Genomic DNA, 22707 nt, shown 5'->3' on the forward strand with positions numbered 1-22707 from the left:
TTTCTGTGAACCGCCCAGAGAGCTTCGGCTATTGGGCGGTATAGAAATGAAATAAATAAATAAATAAATAAATAAATACTTGAAAGGTTGTCACCGAGAGGAAGGCCAGGATCTCTTCTCCATCATCCCAGAGTGCAGGACACGGAAGAATGGGCTCAAGTTACAGGAAGCCAGATTCTGGCTGAACATCAGGAGAAACTTCCTGACTGTTAGAGCAATACAAGAGGTGGTGGGCTCTCCCACACTGGAGGCGTTCAAGATGAAGCTTGACAGCCATCTGTCAGGGATGCTTTGACTTGGATTCCAGCACTGAGCAGGGGGTTGGACTTGATGGTCTTATAGGCCCCTTCCAGCCTTACTATTCTATGATTCTATGTTTTTATGTACTATTTTAATGCAGCTATGCAGGTCATCATTTGCTTTCTAATGGCCTTCTTCCTCGGGGCTTTTTTGGGGTGGGCGTCTGCTATGGCTGATCTCTGCCAACAAGTAGAAAAGCAGGGTTGTGAGGTGGGTTTTTTGTTGTTGTTACTGCTTGGGATAATGATACGTCCCAAGATTATCTGCATAATGACCATAACTATTTCAGCAGCCTAGGAACAGGTTAACATTTCTCTGAAAAGTAGAACATGTAAAGCACTTGGAGTTTGGGGTCCTTTCTGCAGTGATCTGGTTTCCTTGGCAACGAACAACTGCCATGCTCTCTTTCTGTCTTAAAATGGAACACTTCTGACATGTCGTTGGTCTGTTATGGTAGCAGGTGGCTCTCGAAATCTATTAGCAGAGAATGGGATCCCTAGCCAATAAGGGAATATCCATTTCCAATGGCAGAAATGAGAGAGCCGTGATCAGAGACCCCCCTCCAATTCTCAAATGATTTGATTACATCTTGGGATGGAATGGAAGGGCTTGCAGTGAATGTGTATATGCGTGTGCGTGCTAAATATTATATTCATCCACATAGGGGCTTTCCTTCCCCCCTTACACAATAAACTGGTGATTTCTATGTTTATATTCTTTAACTTTTCTTCTAGAATTTGCTGTTGTGTCTTTGTGAAAAAAAAATGATTTGTGATAGTAAAAGCATTTACAGCAGTAAAAGCTTAAGACTGCTTTTCTGAAGTTCTCAAAGTGCTTTGTTACCTTAGAGCCTGCAATCCTAACAATCCTGTAATCATAAATCAATCCTGTAATCCATCCTGTAATTCTAACAATCCATTATCATTATCTTCATCTTCATCATCATCTTCCTGTGATGAGTGGGGTGCTAAAGCTGAGAGGCATAGGGTTGTCTTTCTCTTTGCCCAGCTGCTTTCCCCCCTACTGAAATGGAGGTGTCACTTCCCACAATTCCATGTCCTGCATCATTCAGGATACCAGTCAGGGGAGCCACAAGGAAGCAGAGGGCCTGGGTTGTAGCTTTTAAAAAATTGTTGGTGGGTGGTGGGCTTTGGGGTTGTGTTTGTGATTTTAGGGGTGGGGTCCGTTGCCCATAAAACATCTCTCATCCATGATGTGATCCTGGATGAGGGCGCGGACCTGGCATGTATTACGGAGACCTGGCTAGAGAAGGCCACTGCGCCCACTCTTGTGGCTATTTGCCTGGGTGGATTTTCGTATGCCCAGCAGCGGAGGACTGGCTGTTATCAACCAGGAGTCCTTGGTCGGTGCTACACTCCCTTTCCATGAGACTAGGGTTGCTGATTGCATGTACTAAAGGTTGGGCCCGAAGGGCAGTCTGGGGATTCTGCTTGTGTACCACCCACCCCACTGCACGACTGACTCCCTGGCTGAGGTGCTTGAGGTGGTCTCTGATGTGCGTGTGCAGTCCCCTAACTTGTTGGTGCTGGGGGACTTAAATGTACATTTGGAGGCCATCCTCATGGGGTGCCTCAGGACTTCATGGAGACCATGATTTCCTGGGAGCTGCACCCTATTCCAGCTGGGCCCACCCATGTAGCCGCTCATGCGTTAGACCTTGTGTTTGTTTCTGGAGAGGTGAGGAGACATCTGGAAATCGGGGGTATATCCACCACCACCCCGTCATGGTCAGATCACTACCTGGTGTGGTTGGACTTCTTGGTTCTGCAACCCCTCCACAGGGGCAGAGGACCCATTAACATGGTCCATCCCAGGCGTCTTATGGATCCAAATGGATTCCTGGCTGAGCTTGGGGAGTCTTTGAAGCATGCAGATAGCCACTTGGTCAAGACTCTGGTGGATGGCTGGAATGCTGCAGTCACTGGGGCATTAGACCGGGTGGCTCCGAAACGCCCTCTCCCCCTGAACAGAGCTCAGACTGCACCATGGTTCACCCCATGATTGCGAGCTCTGAAGCAGGAGGTGAGACAGGTAGAGCGCTGGTGGTGGAAATCTTGCTCTGAAGATGATCGGACACAGATTAGAGCTGTAGCTTCAGCCTACCACGTGGCAATAAGAGCAGCAAAAAAGAATTTTTATGCTGCCTCTATCATGTCCACAGAGTGCTGTCCCAGGAGGCTGTTCCAAGTGGTCCGGAACCTGGTAGGTCCAGTTCTGGAACCAATGGAACATTTTAAGGCCTCCTGTGATGAGTTTGCAAAGCACATTGTAGATGAAATTGACCGGATCAGGGCTTTGGGGTTGTGTTTGTGATTCTGTGACAACTGGAGTGCTTTTCCATGTGCTGTGGATACAGTTAGTGAATGAGGGGCGGCCAGTGGCAGGGATCAGTTCCAGCTTCTTGCTTCTGAGGAAGTGGACAAGGTGCTTTCATCTTTAAGGCCAACCACCTCCTTACTCGATCCTTGCCCATCTTGGCTCATTTTGAGCTGCGGGGAGAGACTTAGGGAGGGGATCAAGGTGGTGGTGAATGGTGGAGAGTGCCTTTTCTGTGGTGGCCCCCACTCTGTGGAATTCCCTCCCTAGTGACCTCCACCATGCCTCCTCTTTGATGAGCTTCCATCAGGCTTTGAAAAACTGGGCATTTGGGGTGGGTTAGAGTTTTTTACAGCTCTGTTGTTTTGTTCAGTTGATTATGTAAATTTGTTGTATTTTGTGTTGTTATTTGTATTGTATGCCGCCTAGAGTGGCTGGGTAGCCAGCCAGATGGGCAGCTAATAAATCAAATAAATAAATACATTCCCTATAAATTCATCATCTTTAGCTTTGAATGTCTTCACTGCCCCTCTTCTGTTGATGGTCTTCAGCCTTTACTTTTGTTTTTGACTCCTGTTTTGTTTTGTTTTTTAATTAATGAACTACTGAATGGACCCAGCTTTGCACGGGTTGGGAATAGATCTTGGTTTGATGCAGCAAAGCCTTCAACTGCACTTATGCAGCTATCAGAGTTGGATACATTATGCCTGCCCCATCTGACTGAAGCCATGCCCTCTGGCACCCCTAGGTAAACCTGAGCTTAAAATACTTGCTCCCATACCAGCCTGTCTGTGCACTGAGCTCATGTGCTTATACCCTTCTTTGGATGCCCTTGCCATTGGACGTGAGGCAGGGGGCTCCTTTTTTTCAGCTGTGGCACCCCATTTAAACACCTCCCTCCCCAGGGAGGCACCAGGTTAAGATGCTCTTGTTTACCCCACGTCTTTCAGGTTTTGCTGTGTGAACTTCTCATAAATCTACCAACCATGGGGTGGTATATTGAAAAAAAAATCCCAACAGCAAATAAATCCAAGATGGCCCAAATAAAAACAACTTACAATCTTTACAGAAAATGATCCAGCACAGACTCATTCAGCAACATGTGCCCGGCAAAGTTCGGGCTGAATACAGCTAGGTTACAATGAGAGGCTATAGCTCAGTGATAGAGCACATGCTCTGTATTCCAAAGATGTGTTGGACTTACACTCCCATTAGCTTCTGCTAGCAGAGTTAATAGGAATGCTGGGAGTTGTAGCCCAAAAGTTGTAGCCTAGCGGACACCAGGCTAGGGAAGGCTGGTGTAGGCAATACTGAGCTAGATCAGGGGTACAGAACCTCAGGCCCAGTTGCCTTCATCCTTGTAGAGATGAAACATGCTAGCCCACCACTGGCCTTTCCATTCTTCTTTGACAGAATGGCTGCCATAGAATCCCATTTCTAACTGCTCCATAGAATCCCATTTCTAACTGCTCCATAGAATCCCATTTCTAACTGCTCCATGCAGTCCTTATGCAATGGCTGCTCTCGTTACGTTCTTAGAAATGTGTTTCATGCTGGTCAATGTTTATATACTGCCCTGCTTAAAAAAAAAAAAATCTACTGTGAATACTATTTGGGCAAAATTAGAGAATTATATAGAATCTTTGGAACCATTATATCCTATTATAGTATTTATTACTGCAGGGGATTTTAATGCATGGATGGGAGCTGATGATGCATATTTATATACTCACTATAATAAGATATTGGACCCAGATTGTGGTAGCTGTCAGACTTCTAAAGCTCCTAGATGTAATTATGTAGGGTTTTGTTAAGCTCAATTTGTAAGGAGGAGGGTTTTGTTAATACTAAATGGTATGACAGATGGAGATCAGATCCAGTGGTCAAATCTGGCTCTCTGGGGGTCCCAATCTGGCCCTCTGAAAGGGCACTGTCCTCTTCCCTTGGCTCCACCACCTTCCCCTTCCCCATCAATCGTTTGGTAGTTTCTTGGCTTTGGTGTAGTTTTTTCCCCATTCTAAAAGGTTGGAATGCCTCTCCTAAGGCTTAGTTCCTGGCAGTAAGAGCTTTAAGCTCTAATTTGCCCCCCCCCCATATTTTGTGGTTTCTGGTCCTGCCTGTTTTGCCTTCAGCCCTGCCCATCACTGCAATGTGGCCCTGAGAGCTTCTCTCCAATGGAATTCAACCTTTGAGCTGAAAGAGGTTCTGTACCCCTGACCTAGACGGATTCGTGGGCAGCTGGTTGGCCACTGTGTGAACAGAATGCTGGACTAGACCCTTGGTCTGATCCAGCAAGGCTCTTCTTACGTTCTTATGACTTATTCTTATAACTTAACAACCAGTGGTTGTTTCCACAGGATAACCAATTTTGATTTTGGGGCCTTATATATAGGATATAGTAGCAAATAATGCTGTAAATCATCTCCATAGATGCATTTGTTTTGAAATAAGGTATCTAATAGCAAGGGCCAAACTGGCCCATGCATTTGGTTCTGCTTTAGGGGACTCCCACTGACGTGAGTGAAGATATTCCAGAATCACTCTCTTGAGGATTACACATTTCTTCAGCTACGATTCTGAAGTATAAAACAAACCATGCACAACAAACTTTCTCCTTTAGGGTTAATTAGGAAGTTACTCCAAAGTCAATTAAATATATTGAAAATACTACCCACAACTTCAGGGAGGCCCTCAAATTAACAATAAAGCAGAGCACAGTCAACCAAATGGGGAACAGGACTGCTATTACAGTAAATTAGTTCTTAGAGATTTTAATTCTTATAAATGCCTTCCAAAATAGCAAAGTGACTTTATTAGCTGGGACCTTGGATAACCTTGTTACTTTACATTTTCTTTGCCCTGAGTAACTAAGCAAACAAATATTCTACAAAACTGGTTTGCAGCAAAGCTTATGGGCAATTCCTCTTTGGGGAGGAGATGTTTGGAATCCATTTTCTAAATTTGGAATTGTTGAACAAACATCAGCCAAGAATAATTTTTAACACTGGCTGGGACCATGGAACAGACAAGAGAACTGGCATCACTTCCCAACTTTACCTTATTGCATAGAAGATGTCAAATTTAGTTTTGAGAGTTACAGCAGACCTGGAAGGCATCTGTTATTTTGGGGAAGAAAAAGTCACAGTTAGAAATAATCTCACAGGAGAGTGCCTTAAGAAAATATCCAGAATGCTGCTGCTAACATTTTACTAAAAAAAGAAAAAGGGGGAAAAATATTGATTTTGAATAGAGATTAATCTTGGAGCATTAGCCAAAGCACCATTCCTACTCAGTTCTTTCCTGGTAACTTATTTGCTACTAGGCTTAGCATTGCAATTGTTCATGGTTATCCAAACATTATTTATGTAGCACTTCTCCTATCTGCAGATTGCACTTCGTACACCTTAACACAGCCTTCTGCAACCTGGGGCCAAGTTCCCTTGCTTTGATCCCCACCCTCTGGTTTAGAGGAGTACCCCAAGGTGGCTACACATCATCCAGTCAACCATTGTCTGCCAGCCCGGGACTTTCTAGGCCAGAAAATGTGGTGTTAAACATCTTTACAAGAGGTGCCCTCTTCAGATACAGAGGGAACCTCCCCTGATGCAGTCCTTGCCACCCTTATAATGGAGGAGCCAATGGGTGCAGAATCAAGCAATGGTTCTTACAAGACAGACAGCTCCTCAGCGAGGGTTGGGGGCAAAGAGCAGGCTGGGATCAGCCAGCCTTCCTAAAACCTCAAAAGACCTCTGCATGTTGCTAAGACAAAAACTTTTCCTGAAGGACCTCCAGCCAGCATAGATCTGTCCAGGGTCCTGACAGACTCTCCCAGGTCTGACCTTGCCTCGCTGTCCTGCTTCATTGGACTAGACTCTGCCTTGTCATGACTAGGGGAAGGGGTCTCCATGTGTAAAATTTCTTACCCCACAGGGTGACCTATCTCATCTCCTGTTTGGACAGCTACACTGACCTGGTTCGGACAACAGGGTTAATTAACCCTAGGGTTGTTGTAGCGTGTGCCGTCTACCATTGTGAATATGCAAGCCCTGGTTGGGGATTGCCATAGCTTGTTGTGTCATCCGAGCCTAGGTGGCAGGGGTTATTTGAGGGTTAAACAACCATTGCATAACCCATTGTCTGTATTAGAGTAAGGGCTGTCGTGTCGTACAAACTGGCCCATTATTTTGCTCAGATCTGGCCAGCTCTGATTTGAAACAAGGTGTCCCAATTTTGTGTTTCTTCCATTCAGTTTCAGCTTCACTTGGGTTTCCCAAAAACCTAAGTCAGGGTAGGCAACCTAGTGCCCCTCAGATAGTTTGGACTATAGCCACAGGCAGCATGCCCGATCATCAGGAACGCTGGGAGTTGTAATCCAAGATACCTGGAGGGCTCCAAGTTGGAAACGGCTGTCGTAGATCTTTTGCTCTGTAACTTGTTACAGCAAACAAAGAACTTTGCAGTATAGCTCAGCTCCATGACAGTCAAATGTAGAGTTTGTTTAAAGCAAGTTTCTTAAAAGGATTAGGGCTGTTTTGCCAAGACGTCACTGTAATACAGTAAGTGTTAACCATTAGCTCACCATTATGAGCTTTAAACCCCACCCCCTACCCCCAAGATGTACAAGACCTTACCTCTTGCAAGACCTTAGCTGTTTACAAGTTATGATAAAGTGTATGGGTGGGTGAAGATCCAAGAGTAATACCACAAAATCTGTTTACGTGAGAGCAGAGACCATTGTTATCAATGGGGTTTATTCCTTAGTAAGTGTGTTTAGGACTGCAGCCTTAGCCTTTCTGCTTTGCAAAAGAAAATGAAACATGGCAGCCTAGAGAAGGGGGATATGGCAGAGGTTTATAAAATTATGTATGCTGTGGAAAAAAAGTGATGATCATGTGCTTTTGATGTTTATTAAAATCATTTCTTGTTTACCTTGGCTTTTCCCAACCATTAACTTGTCTTATCATTTGTTGTAAATGGCTCTGGGATTTTTAAAATGGGAAGTGGTATGTAAATATTTTAAAATAAAGTGAATATGGAGCCATTTTTCTCCAGCTCTCTTAAATACTAGAACCCAATAGGGTCATCCAAAGAAACTGATTGGCAGGACATTAAGGGCAGACAAAAGCTAGTACTTCTTCACACAGCACGTAACTAACTTATGGAACTGACTGCCACATGATGTGCTGATGGTCACTAGGATGGATTACTTAAAAGGGGATTAAGACAGATTCATGGAAGAGAAAGGCATAATTGCCATGTGGAACCTTCAGGTTCAGCAACTGTGTACTACTGAATAGAAACGGAGCTTTCCCCGTTTTTTACAGGCTTACCTTGTCCCAAAATATTTCCCAGTGCCTGACAACCCTACAACGCTCCTTCTGACCCCAGTATAAAAATACAAAATCAAAACAAGCATGAAAAGTTATAACAATAAACAAAATAATTCATAGAGAATATGTTTTGATTATAGCATAGGATGAAACCTAATATTTTCTTTTCAATCTTGAAACTTATTATTCTCACCTATAATAAATACACCAGCCTGACAATTACATATACCTTCTTGGAATATCGTGGGCTGGGGAAACAAGTTTTATGATGCAGATTTTGCAATTCATCTACAAAAATTTAAGATTCTTCATTTACAGGCAACGTGGGCTCATGAAACTAATTTACCATCCCTTCAGGGATTTCATTCATTTTCTGTCCCAGCTGTAAAAACTAGTGTAAAAGGTCATGGTAATGGTGGTCTTAGTATATTTATTTCAATTGATTTGCAGGCTGACATACAACCACTGAATAGCATTTCTCAACACGTCCTTTTCATTAAGGGAAAATATATAGGCTCCTTTATCTGTATTAACCACTAATTAAGCCACCCGCGGTGGCTTAGTGGTTAAGACACTGAACTGCAGACTGGAAGGTCGGCAGGTCAGCAGTTCGAGACCCGAGTGCTGCGTGACGGAGTGAGCTCCCGTCTTCAGTCCCAGCTTCTGCCAACCTAGCAGTTCGAAAGCAAGAAATTGCAAGTAGATAAATAGGTACCGCCTCGGCGGGAAAGGTAACAGCGTTCCGTGCACCTCGGTGTTCAGTCATGCCGGCCACATGACCACGGAAGCGTCTTCGGACAGCGCTGGCTCTTCGGCTTAGAAACGGGGATGAGCACCGCACCCTAGAGTCGGACACGACTGGTTGGGGACACCTTTACCTTTTTATCTGTATAAATGTCTATTTTACACCTACCCTATCCAGAGATTTAGGTCCTAATAGCATTTGGAATAGCTTATCTGAAACCCTGACCCTTCTGGAGTTCCACTATCCCAATATAAGATTTCTCTGCAGTTTGGCCTGTTTAAACAAGTGGATGGCACCACTTGTTTAAGGCAAGAATTGGGGTTGGCCTGTTTAAACAAGTGGATGGCACCAACTATGGAGGAGGCTCTCAACATTTACTTACAGATAGAATTCCCCAGGATAAAACTATAAATAAGTCAGGCTTGGATGGAGTTCATTTTGGGCAACGGAGAATACACTGGTCAATCAACCTCGGATCCTCTATTTCTCAGACACTGGAAAGCATTGCTTTTAAATTGCCTCACCAAGGAATCCTGGACTCTGATTCAGATACTTTACATGCTTATCAAACCATTATCCAAAATCTTAGACCTAAGTTTGTTCGTAAGAAACAGTTCAGTCCTAACAGATTAGTAATCAATGGATGGTTTGACCAAGAATGCAGAGTTCCCAGGAAAATATTAATGAATCACTCTCGCCAGGCATTTAGGAATAAAGTGATTATCTCTCCAGACTATTTAATGTCCCTGAGGTCATCTTACAAGGCAGTTTTAAAACAAAAAAGGAGATATATGCTAAATCTCAATGGCAACAGCTAGCCTGGCTGTAATGGAAAAGGAGGAGTCCCAGTTTGTTTCCTTCAGTACGGGTGCAATTAGATCTTTAGTAGTTGGGCAAATATCAAAAGTGAATACTCATTTCAGTATACTTTATGGATCCACCATAAACTTCTGGGAACTAGCTCCCCCACTGCTCCTGAAGTCACTAATTTACCTCATTGGCCCCCTGCTACTGTAACTGAGATAAAGAATCTTATTGCATCCCTAACTCTGGACAAGGCCCCATGAAATGTGCTACCCCCAGAAATATACAAGCATTTTCCCAACTGGTGGGCTCCAATATTAGCCAAAGTGTTTACTCAAATTAACAGTACAGGCATGTTCCCAGTCAGTTGGAAACAGAGTATTGTTGTCCCAATATACAAGAAGGGTGATAAGCACAATCCTAATAATTATCAACCAATTAAGTCCTTTGGACATTGACTCTAAGCTATATTGTAAAATGTTATGAAACAAGCTGGAGGATTGGGAGTCTTCTAATGGTATTATCTCTTCGGAACAGGCTGGTTTCAGGAAAGGCCAAAGTACTATTGATCATTGCCTGACTCTTTATTTTTTAGCCCAGCAAGGCATTGCAGGACCTACTAAACACCTTCATGTTGCCTTTGTTGACTTAGCTGCGTCCTTTGACTCCATTGATAGAGAGCAGTTGTGGCATAAATTGGCCAACACTAATAGTGATAAACATCTCTTGTTGTTGTTGTTTTTATTAAGGAACTCTATTCCAATACAACTAACTGCCAGAGTAAGAGTGGGGGTTTCTCGTTTATTAACTGAACCCGTCCCCACCAACAGAGGGGTTAAACAATGGTGTCTCTTGGTTCCACTGTTTTTTAATTTATATTCGAACAACATAGCTTTAAAATTTTCTGGGCCAGGTTTTTTCTTCCTGCAATTGGGTCAAGAAAAGCTTCTATTCTCCTATATGCTGACAGTATGGTTTTATTATCACTCATATAGGTTTAAGTAGGCTGCTGTCTAAGCTTAGTGAATATTGCACTCAAGAAAGGTTAAATATTAATTATGCTAAAACAAAGGTGATGGTGTTTGGAAAGAGACATTCCCACTTCCGATGGTTCATTGATGGCCATCAGATTGATCAGAGCCAGAAATGTAAATACCTTGACATTCATTTTACCGAAAATCTTTCTTGGAAAGTTCATACAGAAGCAACTAAAATAATGGCCTTAATGGCCTTGGAGCCATTCTTAAATTTTATCGTACTGCAGGAAGTGGTTTAGTTGACCCAGCTCTGAAAATTTTTCAGAGTGAGGTAATTGCCCAAATTTTATATGGGGCTGCAGTTTGGGGTTGGGATGACTCTCGAATGGTCAATTTGGAGGGCCCTCAAAATAGATTCCTCAGAAAACTTGTAATTTCGACTACTGGAACTCCCGCTGCCTTACATCGGTCTTCCCTCCATTAGAGCTTGTATCCACTGCATGCACATTAATTAATTAATTATTGGAGAACTCTAAAAGAATCTTCTGTCAGGATTTTGTCTAAATTATGTTATGAACAGCTGTTAAATTGTAAATTCTGGAGCTCAAGATATTATAATTTACTACAGTCCTATTTCACTTCAGCTGATGCATTTTCTACTCTGAATTCAAAAGAGACTTTGTGAATGAATCTTTGGTCACAGTGTTTCCGTGGACAGACGGGCTATTAATAACTCAAAATTTTCAAAATGGTACAGGTTTTACAAATATGACCACCAAAGAGCTGCCTATGTGACAAAGCTTATTTTTCCAAAACTTAGGCAAGCTTTTACAGCTCTTTGAGTTCAGTCTATGCCAGCTGCAATGATTGATGGCAGATATTTTCAAATTCCTCTGGCTCAACGTTTATGTATTTGTGAGGCTCCAGAGATTGAAGATCTACCACATTATTTGCTGTCCTGCACTTTATACTCTGAACCAAGGTCTAAATTTCTGGGATTTGTTTTGTCTTCTCTGTACTGTAACACTGTTCCAGAGAAGATTTTCTATCTTTTCCCAACGTAACTCAAAAGGCCTTTCTCTTTGCTTTGGCAGCATCGAAAATTTGTGCAAATTTCATTTCTGACAACAGAATTGACTGTTTTGGGGATGCCTTATTTTAATGGGTTTTTTTTAGCTATTTTAACTTTCAGATCATAATTTTTCGTTTCAGTGTGGAAGCAGTATATTTTAAATGAATTCAAATGAATTTTAAATAATATTCTGTGAATATATTTTAGTTTTAACCATTTTAGATTTTGACCTGATGTTGTATCTGCCCTAATATGTTTTATTTGTTTACTTGTTCTGTATATGTGAATGGCCTATGGCCCAGTACTAAATAAAAATGGGAAGGCACCTATAATAATAATAAAAGTGGATGTGCGTCTGTCAGCGCCATAGTTCCAAGACAGTGAAAACTAGCCACCTGAAACTTGGCATGCATACTAAGGGGTCCCTGGGGGCATGCACATCCAGGTTTTCTTTGGGTTTTAAAATGCATTAATTAATTAATTTAAATTAATGTAAATATGTCTGTGTGTTTGAAGCCTGCAGTGCCATCTTCAGTCACTAGGTGGCAGATTTCCATAACCAGCAGATAGCTTTGCAGTCCATACAGTTTGAGGCCGGAGGTTCTGTGCCTCCCTGGGGATGGGCCCATTGAAGCAGACATCCTCCATCATCTCCATAAGGACACTTTGTGTTCTTCATTCCTTCCAACAGGCAGCCGTCTTATCACTTACCTCTCCATCCAGTCTCCTCCTCCAGGTTCTTCAATTACTCATGGCTCAGCTTTTTCTTCCTCCTTCGGTTCCTCCCCTCCCTCTGCACCCCATGCTGACTTGCAGCAGCTCTCCAGAGTTTCAGGCAGGATTCTTTCCTAGCCCTACCTGGAGATGCCAGGAATCAAACCTCGAACCTTCTGCTTGCAAAGCAAGTGTTCTATCACTGAGCTAGGGCCCTTCCACGTAAATCCCACTGGGTGCACTTGAAGGGACTATAGTTCAGTGGTAGAGCACTGGCTTTGCAGGCAGAAGGTCCTAGGTTCAGTCCCTGGCATCTCCAGGTAGGGTTGGAAAAACTGGCTGAAACCCTGGAGAGCTGCTGCCAGTCAATATCAGCAACAGTAGGCTAGATGGACCAACGGTCTGACTCATTAAGGCAGCATCCCATGTCCCTATGGGCCTGCTTGTCCTGTGGTTAAAACTCCTCATCCTAGGCCAATCAGGACACAGTCCTATGCATGCTTAACCAGCAAAAAAAGTCCTACAACTCCCAGCATGCCCCAGCCAGCCATGCTGGGAGTTGTAGGACATTTTCTGTCTAAACATACATCAGATTGTGCCCTAAAGCTGTTTAATATATTATGGCTTAGTACAGGGGAAGGTTCCTATCTGGGAATCTTAGGAAGGGCCTAGCTCAGTGTTAGAGCAACGCCTGGCATCTCCGGGTAGGGCAAGGAAAGAGTCCTGCCTGAAACTCTGGACAGCGGTTGCAAGTCAGTGTTGACAGTATTGAGCTAGATGGACCAAGGGTCTGTCTCAGGATAAGGCAGCTTCCTGGGTTCCTGTGAAGTAGGACTTCAGACCACTGCCTGATGTTTCCAAGTGTTCTTGTGGTTTGAATTTGGGATTCACAAGCAAATCTGTCAACGTGCAATTATGTAATCCATTTTGGGAAAGAACTCGAGCATTCCTCTCGAACAGCCGTACTTCTTGCTATATAAACCTCTGAATAAGTCACAAGCGGTTGAGTTGCGCCTGAGGAATATATTTGGTGTAATGAGAAAATGTAATTGAAGGAGTTCAAAATAAGCTAAGTGCTTCACCTTCCACCAGTTCCTAGCGCTTTAAATTTGTTATTTTTATGCGTACACAACCACACAGCTGGCTTGGGTACACCACAGAACAGCCCAAGCATCTCAAGATCCATTTTTGTCATAGGAAAGGCATACAAGGTTTCTCTCCCCTTAAACAATTCTCTTGTTAGCAGAGCCTTGGGACGTTGCAATTCCACTGGGAATGAAGTTGTGCTTGCCAGACTGTGGAAGGAGATGTGGTAGGCAACGCCTGACAAACGTTCAGGTTTGGCTATGTTAAATTGCAGAGTTCTCAATTTTTGTCATGTTGACGCTCTGCAATGTCTATTTTATACATTATTTTTGGGAACTGATTCTTGAGTGCAAAAGGAATATAAATGACACATACCTATATAAATGGCTCTTGCTAGCGAAATATACTGGAGCAGAAGTCTGGTGAGATTCTGGCTCCACTGAGAAGCATAGTTCTTACCCATCCACAGCGTTTTGTTACCTTTTTTTCTTTTCTTTTTTATTTTTAAAAAACTTTGTCAAGGCTGCATTCCTGCAGCCCTGGGAGGTGAAACAGGCATGGGCTTTCTTCCAGGCTTTACCTTAAGACTCTGGTCCTTTTCACATGATATGCTAAACCATGGTTTAGTATTGCATGCATGAGTGGCAGTAAGTGATGGGCTCGCACTCTCTGCTCTCCTCCTTCTGGTATGCCTGCAAAGAGGAGATTGAAAGCTGCTTCTTCTGACCTAAGCACAGTTCCTCATTATGTCTAAACTCAGGTAAACTGTAGTTAGTTTAAGCTATGATTTGTTTCATGCAAGCTAGAATCTAATTATAATTTATGATCCTAGCTTGTTAACAAGCCAGCATTGTTCAGGCCGGCCTTCCCCAACCTGGTGCCCTTCAGATGTTTTGGACTTGAGCTCCCATCAGCCTCTGCTAGCATGGCCAGTGTTTAGGAGTGCTGGGAGTTGTGGTTCAAAACAACATGATATTCTCTGCCTTGTCCCATTGGGACTGGAGATAGGTCTCTGATGAATTTGAAGGGTGCTTTGGTGAACTGCTCAGGTAAAATGGGAGTCCAATGAAAGGGAGATGGCTTAGCCGGCAGTGCTGTATGCCCCACTGCTAAGTGAGGCTAAGTCAGTGAGGGCATGGGACGGGGCCTTTTCAGTGGCAGCACCCTGATTGTGGAACACCTTCCCCAAGGAGATTAGGCTTGCTCCTTCGTTGCTTGCCTTTTCAGCGGGCAGGAAGGATGTTTTTGTTTTGTTCTGCTTTTAATGATTGTGCGTGAGGAGTTCCACTTTTGCATATTTTGTTGTTTGGTTTTTAAGTTTGCTCAATTGTTCTGAATGTTCTGTGTTGCCCTGGGGACCTCTTGGCTGGCTGGGAATGATGGGAATTGCAGTGCAGCAAATCTGGAGGGCACTAGGTTTGAGGCTAGTGAAGAGGCCACAGAAAATAAATAGATGTCTGCCAGCCCTCCTTCGCCTTTAGCCAGATTGGCAGGACCTGAGAAGCTACCCACATGGCACTGCTTGCAAAGGGCAAAGAATGTGTTAGTATTTCATCCCCAAGACATATCAAGGCTCGTAACCATAACCAAGATGGTTCTGCACACACGCTTAAATACCACAGGGCTAATTTCGGAAATGTCGTACTCTAGATTAGGGCTTGGATTCGCAACATGAATATTCTGTCCAAGTGAGGAAGTGACATAATGGGGCCTGCGTTATCGGGTGGTTTCCTAGGATGGAGATGTCATTTGCCTTCATAAACGTTTGATGCAGAGGAAGGGATGTGTGGCTGTCTTCCAGTGAAGAGGCATTCTGTTCCTCCTTTGGCAAAAAGGGAAACAACAACACCTGGTCTGTTTCTTTCATTTTAGCTTTTCTAAGGAACTCTTCAGGCTGCTGTTAGTGTCTGGTATTGAAAGCAGCATGCTGTTAGCTCCCAGCCACCAATAGAATTCCAGAAACCATCACTCCATAATTTTAATCTGTGTACTCTAAGCATCTGTGGCCTTTTCCTTTCCGATTCTGCCATATATTTTAATAGAAGTGGCATTTTGTGTTACGTTGCCCTTCAGAGTACATTAAATGCATTCATCGCAGCAAAAGTTCTGACGGTCCCAATAGAATAACAGGCACTTTGGAAATTAATAAATGCTGTTTAATATGTTAAGCAATGTTCAAGTACACTGATTCCAAATCACATCAAATACTTTATTGCAAATTCCTCTATACAAGCTCAAACGCCAAGTTTTTCATTCAAACTATTCGAAAGGCTTGAAATAGCGACAAGCAAAAAAAGGGGTTCCGTTGGTATTTCAACTGAAGAACCAATTTTGTTAATTCCCTCCCCCCCCCCCCCGGGAAACACTTTCATTGAAGAAATGTTCCATTTATATTTAGTTCAAAACTTACCTTTTATTTGGTGTTACACAAAACTTCTCCTCTAGCCACATCAACAATCGTGTATTTGTGACGATCCTCCAAAACTCCACTGCTCAAGAAGTTTGTGTGAATCATAGTTAGAATTGAAGCAACTCTCTAGATATGTATATGAAAGCTGCCAATCATCTTCGTTTCCTCAGAGTGTCACACATGTTACTGCAAGGCTAAATAGTTACCTCCAAAGTTGGAATAAATTAACACAATATTAGCTTGGGACCATTGCCTTGGGTTGTCACCTTGTATACCCTTCAGGCTGGTAGGGATGCTGGAGAAATTTGAGATGGACTAAAATGAGCTTGGATTTCTAAGAATCTGACCTGTGGAATCCACTGCGGAGTGACCCCCTCAGGCCGTGCAGAGTCCATGGACTTTCGGATCATTTTTTTTTTTACTTTCCTGAAATTTACGCATATAAATTCGTACAAAAATACATAAATTTCTGCTGAGGAAACATTGAATGGAATGGGGGATGCTAAATATTACATACTAAGGTAAATTATGTAAATACTTACATAAATACTTAATTATTTGTGTGTTTTTCCGCATGACGAAAAAATTTTTTGCGTTCGTCTGTGAACGAACAATGGAACAAAAGGCAGCTGACAATCCACGAAACACAGACAGAGTGGATTTTACATAGTCTGTACATCCCTACGGGCTGCAGAGCTCATGAGCTCAGTAGTCAAACTGTTCCAAGATGACGTGCTTGGAAAGCAAATAGATGCAATCGCACTTGCACTGATTTATGTTCCGGGCAAGCCAACTAAGGAATAAGGTACCACATCATGGAACTCATTTCTAATTTGATATTTGCAAGCTTGAAAACTGGGCCACATTTCTGCAGGATAATGAAACACCTAATGCTCAGTTTGCTATTGATGACTGCTGTATTCTTTGCTGTATATTAGTTCACCACACATTCCATCTTCTCTGGTAATAAAATATACATAAAGATGTGAATGTGATATTGGTATTTCTTCTGTGGTCAGGTATTTTTAAGGTATATGTCAATTGCAATATGTCTTAAGGCAGGAGAGAGCAGATGTCAGGGTTGTGGGATCTACTTTGTTTTTTACTAGAACCCCAAGGGCCACCAAGCAGAGGTCTGATGTATCTAAAATTATTTCTAGGCCACCTTTAAGAGTGGAACCTTCTCAAGGTGGCATGCAAGATAAAAACCGCACAAAGTAGACAAAATAAAAATCCATTAAAAGGTATTAATAAAATCAGGGATTGCCAATTAAAATCAATAAAAACAATACTTATCAATGAAACCCAACAGCCCAGATTTATGGGAAGGGCAGGGAAAGCAGGTGGGTCTTCAGAGCTTTCTTGAAGATCTGCAAAGAAAGAGCCTGACAAAGTTCTGATGGGACCACCACTGAGCAGACCTTCTTCCACGTACTCACCAGCCTAACTGCCTTCAGCGGCAGGTGGGTGAGAAGGGCCTCTGTTGATGATATGAAACAGTGGCATGAGTGGCTGGACAAACACAAAGCATTAAGAATGAGCACATGCTCATGCCAGGAATTTGTGATCAGTAGCAGAACCAGTCTCACAAGTTCTTTCACAGAGAAGTCCACTCCTCATAACAGTAAGTAAGATTCCCCTGGGGGAACAGGGGTGTGGTGGGGGAATCTTAGTTACTGTTTATTCGGCGGACCGGTTTTGACCTGAAGGACATGGCAGGTGATCCAAGCACATTTGGATCATCTCTGTTTTCCTCTAGCAAGCTGCTCACGTGCAATAATTATCGTACGTTCCAAAGCTTTGTGATTAAAATGGCAGACTTGCGTTTGCTTCTCTGAATACACGTTGCTCAAACCTATACTAGGCCTTTTCTACACATGCACATTACATTTGTGCCTTGGAAGCTGTTGCATATGTGGTTTTCTTTTTCTTGCTTTTGCTGGTTTGTTGTTGTTTTTACGTCAGCCTATACAAACCTGATCTGCCAAGCTCAACAGAAAATAGATAGATATAGATATCTATCTCTATCTCCAGCAAGCATATTTGCGGCGACCCAAACCAGACATTTATTATTAAGCGTGTCCAAGGGCTTTTACTTGCTTTATGGTGTTTTTGCTTTTTTCTCCCCCCCTCCCACCGCCACTTTTGGACAGTACACCATTAAACCTTTTGCAAGCTGCTGTTTGTGTCATGGTCAGGACCTACTTGTTTTCACTTGTTTGGGGAGGGCGTTTCTGGACACATGGAGAACAGGATAGAGAAAGTCTCTATAGCAGTGGTCCCCAATCTCTTTGGGTTGGTGGATACATTTGGAATGTCGAGAGAATGTTGTGAGTGTTCTCACAAAATGGCTGTGAATGTGGTTTGCCCGTTCACAAAATAGCTGCCGTAGTGGGGACGGGCAGTCATGAAACACTCATTTCCCAGAAGGCAAAGTGGTGAGACTAAAAAAGAAGTGACTTGCCCAAGAACCTAAGAGCAAGGGAGAGATGGGGCCTGAGCTGCAAACACCAAACTAATCTTTTGAACCCAGATAAAGGTAGCACTGCAGGGCAGCACCTTGCTTTGCAGCATGCCAGCCTCCCAGTTAAAATAATATTTTAAAAAACACCTTAAGAAAAAAATTAAAATCAGGGGCAGGAAGTTTGGTGGGTGCCAAGAGAGGTGTCAGCAGGCATGTTGGTGCCCATGGACACCATGTTGGAGACCCTGGCTCTAAAATAACCACCCCCACAGAGCCTCTAAAAGAGGAGGAGCCCACTGCCACACTACATCCAGGGGCAGCAAGGGTCTTCCCAGCCCTGCCAGAGTATACATTGTCAGAATATAATGAGGCCTTTTTAAGCCCAAGCGTCTTTCCTCGGAGGAGGTGTAGTTCGAGAAATCCACCATGCTGTGGGACTATTTCAGCTCCAGCAATACTCCCCCAGGTCCTGTGCTTCTCAGCTTATCTTGCATTCACGCCCACAGACTTGCCCATGGTCCTGACTACTGGCCAGCTACCCTGGACTCTTGCCATGCATTCCTGGAGCACCCTGCGTGGGCTTTATCCTGAAAACAGGAAGTGTTGTTGCTCACCTACCCCATCCCAAGTTTCAAAAGCTGCCTGCTATGCACTGTGGAGAAATCAGAGCTTCCCTGATGTGCAGGCCAGTGGTAGACAACCTGGTGCTGTCCAGATGGTTTGGAATAGAATTCCCATACTCCCTTGGCATTGGCCATGCTGGCTGGGGGTAATGGGAGCTGTAGTTCAAAATATTAAGGTTATTTACCCCTGATCTAGGTCAATGACTTTCATGTCCCGAGCCCTCCCAGCCTGTTTGAAGTCAAGCAAAGATGTCGCTCTCCAAGTAAATAGGCTTTATTATGCCAATCGATCAGTCCAGCAGCAGTTCAGTTTCCAGACCTTGTCATCCTCCAGCAACCTGACACTAAGATCCCTGATTAAACAGGCACAGCATTAAATAACCTACCTAAAGATCCCTTTGAGGGATGCACTACAGCAGGAGAGAAAGTTGTTGAAATCTGGTACCAGTCTGCAACACAGAACCTGGAAGTCTTTCTCAGTCCCACTTTCAGGGAGGGTCTTCACCTCTTCCCTATGCTGCTCTTCCCTCTTGACCCTACATCTGATCATTGCATCTGTCACACCCACCTCCCCCTCCCTCCCCAAGTAGCTGTGTTCCCACAGAAGGAGAGGTTATGGTTGGGCTCTGATCCAACTGAACGGTCTACACCTAGGAAGATTCTTCCCTGTCTCTGTTTTCCTGAGGCTCGGGTTCCTCCCCCCACCCCCGCTCTTTGCACTGTTCCTCTGCCATAGCCTCTGCATAGAGTCTGGGCCCAATCCTGACAGTGACTGGAGAATCACTGGGTAGAATGGGGTCCCCCTCCAAGCTGCTCACCCTGAATCCCAGTTTGTAACAGGTGCCTCAGTGATTCTGCAGGGAATAAGCAGCCAGTTCCTGTTCTAACCTAGATTGTCACAAGGTTGGTGCTTTTCTTGGGGAAAGCTTTGAAAAATAGAGCATCGGCTGTGCAATATGAAAACAGCAGGGGAAGGCGGTGGGATATAATCATTTTCTAGGCAGAACAATAATGCATAATGAGCCCCCAAGGCTGCTTTCACAAGAGACACTTGAGTGGCCTGCATGGCCATGTCACATGGGCCAGCATAATGCACGTTTATAATGTTAGTCTTTCTTGTGCCCGCTGTTTTCTGGTGCACAACAGGCCCTGCCCTCCAGGAGCAGAGTCTGGATTAGCAAAGCTCTGTGGCAAAAATCACAGTGTCATTTAGAACTATCTTGATTAAGACCAGCCGACGTTCACAATAACAGTTTGAGAGCTATTCATATTTTTTGGTCTTGTCCCAAGATTGAGACATTTTGGAAGTGATCTTGGTGGATATTAAAAACATTACGGGGCATGAGCTCCCTTGGGACGTATTAACTGAGTTTTGTTCAGTTAAATAAAGAAAGTGATGAACACAGAGGACATTGAGATGTTGATTCATTTATTAACTTTAGCATGTAAAAAGTGGTGGTGGGGAAATCAACCCCACCGTCACCACCACCAGTTGATGAATTTCATCTGAAAGTTTGGGAAGTTGATTGTGTGGTTAAATTCACTTATTTAGTGAGGGCTAGAAAGGGGAGGCAGCAAACATTAGTTAATCAGAAGACGGTGCTTCATAATGTAGTGGAATGCTAAGGTTTAAGATGGATTTCAACCATATACATTGTTATGACTAATATTATTATATTTTTCTCTTCCGTTTCGGTAAATCCAATTCAGAACGGATGTTATGAAATATTTTACTCCTACTTTGTAAATTTGTGAATTTACTTTGTAAATGTGCAAACTTAAAAACAAAAAAACAAATGAAGGCCTCTCTTTTTTTCAAAACAGAAGAAGAAATACAGATTGCAAGCTTTCAAACGACACAGAACTCTTCCTCATTTGGGAAAATGTTTCTGACCTGAAGGCTTGCTGTTAAGTCCTTGTTACAGGTGATTTTAGTCCTAGGGTCCTCTCGCTGCAAGGGCTGCGAGAGCTGGACCATAAGGAAGGCTGAGCGAACGAAGATAGATGCTTTTGAACTGTGGTGCTGGAGGAAAATTCTGAGAGTGCCTTGGACTGCAAGAAGATCAAACCAGTCCATACTCCAGGAAATAGAGCCAGACTGCTCACTTGAGGGAAGGATATTAAAGGCAAAACTGAAGTACTTTGGCCACATCTTCTCCTTGCCCTGGAGAAGATGCTGATGCTAGGGAAAGTGGAAGGCAAAAGGAAGAGGGGCCGACCAAGGGCAAGATGGATGGATGATATTCTGGAGGTGACGGACTCGACCTTGGGGGAGCTGGGGGTGGCGACGGCCGACAGGAAGCTCTGGCGTGGGCTGGTCCATGAAGTCACAAAGAGTCGGAAGCGACTGACCGAATAAACAACAACAAGTCCTAGGGTAATGGTGGTTGGTGCAGACTTAATTAGGTCAGCTGTATCTTATATTTAAGGACTTGGCTTTCACGGAGTCATGCTTTGATCTCAACTTTCACTTTTAGGACAGGCTTCTGCCAGAGGCTTTGGTCCTATCTACTCTGACTAATATAGTATAGACAAGGGTGTTGAACCACTTTCAGCCTGAATTGCTCTCAGGAGGTGCATTCCAGATGTGGGCAAAGGCAAAAGGTACACAGACAAAGGAAAAGGGGGTGGCGGTAGGGATGTCTGTCACTGGGAAATCCGGTTCTTTTTTAGCTCAGCAGAGTTCCACTGTGTGCACAACTCACTTTGCATCTACAAGCCATGCTGCGGGCTGTTCCCTGAGCTCCGGGAACTCTTTTGCACATTTTGGGGGGAAGGTTCTGCAATTTGCTTAAATTTCTGGACACCCAGTGCAAATTACGGCCGAGTTTGTGCAAATTATGCAAATTTGGCTGTAATCTGCACAAATTCAGCCATAATTTGTGCAGATTGCAGAATCCCCCCCCCGCCCCCCCAAATAAAAAAAAAAATCCACAAACTGGCCTAACTTGCTGTAGTGCCTGATGATCTGCAGAAAGAACCGAAGCCAAGTCCGGGGGGCCGAGCCTAGGAAAACCTGTCGAACACCCCCCAGACAGACTTCTCTGACATCCCTAAGTGGGGCCAAAATAGCAAAATGACTGGGATATTTTAGCTTCAAGCTCTTCCTGGCAGTAACTAAACTGTAGGAGATGCATTTCAACCTTTTGACAGGGGAAGAAATCGCACAGAAGCCAGAAAACCAACAAATAATAGGAGGTTGGGGAGCTCCTGTGGTTGTGACGAAGGGGGTATGGACATCTAGGGATCCCTGAAGGGCTGAGCTGGATTGGTATCCCAGGTAAGCCAGATGTGGCCCCCAGGCCTGAGGCTCAACACCCTTTGTGTAGACTGTACTGGGCTAGACAAACTAGTGGACTGTCTCATCTGTTAAGACGGCATAGGAAAGCTAGCACACTGAGACCTGTCTTGTCCAAGGCACCCGCTAGCAAGTATAGTTGCATTTTTTCTAGCGGCTTGACGGTCATTTGGATGGTAGGAAGAGCTGAGCCTAAGCCAGCTCTTAATAATGAGTGACAGAGTTGTTTTTGACACATTTGTGGCGGAATGAGTAGGAGACGGTTGAAACTTTCCAGATATTCTGTGAAGCGAGATGCATTTGCAGGAGTGAAAGTGTCAAACATTTTCCTTTTTTGCCCCTGGAGTGCGAGCGGGAGGCAGAGCTCCTTTCCATCTACTGTGAAATGTAGCATTTACAACATTTTCTCTCGCTTTTTCATGTTTGATGATTCCCTTCCTTTTTTTTAAGAGTAGAAATTCTTTCTGGGAAGAAGCTTCTATAAACATCTTTAACTGCGTTGTGTTCTTATGTCTCATTGAATTCCTTCTATTTCTTCTAACACCCA

At 43.7% G+C, this 22707-nt stretch overlaps 1 protein-coding gene across 11 annotated transcripts in view; it reads left to right on the forward strand.

Annotated features, from left to right (window-relative positions):
* Positions 1-22707, forward strand: part of SNX29 (sorting nexin 29) — a 304758-nt gene that overhangs the window by 250215 nt on the left and 31836 nt on the right. The window contains exon 21 of one of the 11 annotated variants that reach the window (XM_084818633.1): positions 1-22707. This exon is cut by the window's right edge and continues 5584 nt beyond it. The exons of the other annotated variants lie outside the window; for them this stretch is intronic. Coding sequence (XP_084674759.1) covers positions 1-55 — 55 coding nt within the window. The 3' untranslated portion in view covers positions 56-22707. 11 annotated transcript variants of the gene reach the window in all.

Source organism: Heloderma suspectum, chromosome 12 (assembly GCF_057233095.1).
Source record: "Heloderma suspectum isolate Gila_16-S chromosome 12, 16-S_ref, whole genome shotgun sequence".
Lineage (NCBI taxonomy): Eukaryota > Metazoa > Chordata > Lepidosauria > Squamata > Helodermatidae > Heloderma > Heloderma suspectum.